Source organism: Brassica oleracea, chromosome C7 (assembly GCF_000695525.1).
Source record: "Brassica oleracea var. oleracea cultivar TO1000 chromosome C7, BOL, whole genome shotgun sequence".
Lineage (NCBI taxonomy): Eukaryota > Viridiplantae > Streptophyta > Magnoliopsida > Brassicales > Brassicaceae > Brassica > Brassica oleracea.
The window spans coordinates 28928273-28931989 of record NC_027754.1 but is presented as its reverse complement, the minus strand read 5'-3'; the positions used below and the strand labels follow the sequence as shown (position 1 = coordinate 28931989).

Here is a 3717-nt window from a genome sequence, read left to right as displayed (position 1 = left end):
AAAGACCAAGAGACTAAGAGACAGAGAGTCAGAGTCTCTGAGAACTGAGAAAATGATTCTCAGAGAGAACCAACGAGTTGCAGAGGCTGAGAGAGGCAAAGGCGATTAGGGTTCGAGCCGTTAGGCGCAGAGAAATGAGAGAATGAGATGATGAAGTAATTAGGGTTTTCCAATTTATTTTTATACTCATGAATCATGAAAAACCACACACATTTATAACGTAAAACAAAAAAACGACACACACTAACTAGACCAAAACATGAAAACAACATGACATTCTCAATATATGCGGGTACCCGCTAACCCGCGACCCAAAATTTTAAAACCCGCGCCCGCCCCGCGGTCTATCGGCCCAATCCGCATGGCCCGCAACTTTAAAACTCAATTTTTTTTGGATCCGCACCCGCCCCGCAGCGGGCCTAACGGGCCGGGCCCCGCGGGTTTTGAACCAAATTCCCAGCGCTAGTGAAGAAGATGATAGTTGTGGGATACGGGTAGGAGGTTGGGGTATTAGAGTCATTGAATTTTAAGCATAGTGTCGAATGGTAGATCCTTAATTATACAATGCAAATACTAAATAATTAATCTAAGTAACTAGCATACTTATGGAATGGAATATATAATTACCGTTTTATTTTATTTCTGCAGGTATGAGTTGGTCTTCCACTTTCCTTGATTTATGACAAAAGCAGTCTACTCATGTGTTACTGACTCAATGACCCATTTGTTTTACCATTTTCAAATGTGAATGAAATCTACCTTTGTTCGTTAAAGTATATTTATATCAATATTTAATAATTATTGTGGTCTCTAAAGTTTATTGATATTTTTCTGTAGTGAAGTTTGAATATATGATCCATGATGCAACCAAAGGAAAAACATGAATGCGAACAGCAAAAGAAACCCGATAAATATGAAAGGTTATCAAAATACGACTACACATTATTCAACATCGAACATATATCATCTACGTACTACGTTGAAAAGAAAAAAAACATATATCATCTACAAACGAGGCAACAACCATACACTATCCTTTTTTTTTCACTATCCACCAACTACTATGCACTATTGACCAATGATCACAGGTATCATCGGTTAATATGCAACTTTCATTAAATGTTTATAACTATTTTATTACAAAGAAATAAATAAAACTTATCTAGTTTGCTACATTTTAATTTATTTTATGATACTTCATTGTTGTAAAACAAATAGCAAAATTATGGTCATAAATCATAATTTAGTAATCTATTATTTTAATTTTTATTGAAGTTTCAATAAATCTACCAAAAACAAAGATTTTTTTTTCTTCAAAGCATCAACTAAAGCAAATATTAATCATACACTTAAATATAATAATATGTTTTAAATATAAAAACCTGAAAACCTTAAATCTTTTTCTTCTTGTCAAAAAACGTTAAATCCTAAAATATATACATATATAATAAAAACAATACAAATTTATCACTGCAATAGAATTTATATCACTAAATAAAATACTAATTATATAATAAAATATCATATTAATCTCAACTAATAGATAAGTGAAATAAATAAAAAATCAAATGGTAACAGTTTATTAGTTATTTCGTTATTTCACCAAAACAAAATAATTTTTAAAAGAAAAGAGAACAGTGCCGCTGTGTAGGATTTAATATTTACATGTATCTAAGGCCATCTGCATTGAGGGTTTTAAACTCAGGTTCACACGCTTCCCAAAACAAAAAAGGTGAACTCAGGGTCTTGCAGGTTCACGCGTAAGAGACGGGTTCACAACTATTTCGTGGGTCCCACGACGCATGGCGGTCCGCGATTGGTTGGACTTTTTATTTTTTATTATTTTTTTTTCTTTTCAAGAAATCAAACGAAAAAAAAAATAATAATAAAAAATTAAATTGGTGAACCCCACCCAAGTTTCAACTAATGCAGATGCCCTAAGCCTCTCCTTTATTGAGAGCTCAGAGATGAAGAAACTCAAATTTTGCAATTATATAAATATGATGAATTTAATATCATATAAATTTTGTTTTTAGAGTAATAAAACACCAACGTTGGGTCTAGTAGGCCCACTAAAAGAAAGCCCATCAAGAAAAGAATACTTCCACGCTTGAATTTTTCGAGCCAAGGCAAAGCGGACAAACTCGCACAGAACCGTCGCAACCTTTACAGAGGATCAAATGCCGACACGGTAAAGCCAGCACCGTCGCCGATCGCCGCCAACAAATCCTACAACTCGGTCCGGTTAATTCAAGTCGATCGGGATCAACGTAAGCCGATTCAGCGTCTTCGGCTTCATCCACACCGTCTACGCTTCCTGAGTTTGGTTCCGCAACTGTAACTCCGCCGCCGTGAGCTACGACTTGCTGCAATCGAGCTTGTAAAGTCGTGGCTTCGGCTTCTTTCGAGGCCGCTCTCGCCTGCCAAGCACGTGACTCCGTCTCGATCTGCATCGCACGTGACTCAAGTTCTGCATGACGACGCGTAGCTTTCTCGATCTCTGCTTCTTTCTCTCTTAATCTCCGTCTAACTGATTCTTCCGTCGTTTTTAGAAGCTCACGATAGTGCCTCTCGCTGTTTTCTGCTAACATGCGTCTCAGCTGCTCGTCCTTACAAATTAAAAAAATATAAAAATCAGTAATTTTAAAAAACTTTTCGGAAAATTCAAAAATCATAACTAAATTAAAAAAAACACTCACCTGGGTCTGAAGAAACATATCTAATTCATCCGATTGTCGTTTGATTTCTCCGGCGATATCTTCGTTTATCATCGGAAAAGATGATGATGATGGCGGTTGTTCTCGATTCTGCGACTGTCCCTGAGACAAACGAAGACCGGTGGATACTATATTAGGAGTTTGTCTACGGCTGATAAACTGCGGCGGAGGGTTCATCGGAGACGTCATGTTTTCTAAATCAATCACTTCTCTGGCTCGCTTTCTTGTATTAACCCCTGTTTTTACCGACCAAACGCTAAACCGATTAATTTCTTGTGATAAACCGGTTAATTTCTCATACAACCCATTTGGAGTTAAGAAGTCAAACCAGTGGTGATGGACGGAAACTGAGACTTTTGCAGCTCCGGCGAAAAATCATTCCCTTCTTGTCCGTTTCTGAGATATCGAAACATCAAACGTTTGAGAACATACATATGTGTATAAAGAGAGAGAGAGAGTACCTGTTGAGGAACATAGTAGGATGATGGTGATGAGTTTGAACCGCCATGAACAAATGAATCTTTAATATGTATATAAATCACACAAAAGATATGTATGTGTCTACGGTTGCATCGGACATGGTGATGACGAAAGTGGTGAAGATTGGAACTTTGCTTTTGTTTTGTTGAAGAAATATATTATTTTAAAAAAATTTGAGAAAGATAAATGGTGAAGAGGAGGAGGAGGAATGGAATGAAATGGAAGTTTTTTAAGGGAAGGCTTTTAAAGTCTCCGTATATGCACATAGTAAGCATGATTCTCATTGATTACTAACCCAATGTTGAATACTTGAATCGCATCTACATTTTTTTACTTTTCTTTTTTATGGGTATATTTCGTTTTTAGATCTTTTATGCTTTTGTAGATTCGTCCATATTAGCAACTTTTTATAAAATGTTACTTATTGAAATAAAAAATGCAACTAGTTGTAAGTATCACAATTTAATCTTTTATATATAAGTTGGAAGAGCGACAGATTTACAATTAAAATTCTTTTCTT

General features: G+C 35.8%; 1 protein-coding gene across 1 annotated transcript; it reads right to left on the bottom strand.

The window, feature by feature from the left end:
• Positions 1-1972: 1972 nt before the first annotated feature.
• Positions 1973-3451, bottom strand: LOC106303588 (BOI-related E3 ubiquitin-protein ligase 1). Its single transcript, XM_013739866.1, has 4 exons — positions 3179-3451; positions 3046-3113; positions 2700-2953; positions 1973-2609 (listed from the first exon to the last, which is right to left on the bottom strand). Exons 1-4 carry the CDS (start codon positions 3223-3225, stop codon positions 2088-2090), a joined length of 891 nt encoding a protein of 296 aa, XP_013595320.1. The 5' UTR covers positions 3226-3451; the 3' UTR covers positions 1973-2087.
• Between the last annotated feature and the right edge of the window lie 266 nt (positions 3452-3717).

Bases quoted from the DNA above. Each gene is read 5' to 3' on its own strand.
- LOC106303588 (XM_013739866.1), bottom strand. From the start codon at position 3,225: ATGGCGGTTCAAACTCATCACCATCATCCTACTATGTTCCTCAACAG. The intron at 2,954-3,045 runs GTTTGACTTCTT...CGGTAAAAACAG, and splicing joins GTTTCCGTCCATCACCACTG to GGGTTAATACAAGAAAGCGA. The intron at 2,610-2,699 runs GTGAGTGTTTTT...TTAATTTGTAAG, and splicing joins ATATGTTTCTTCAGACCCAG to GACGAGCAGCTGAGACGCAT.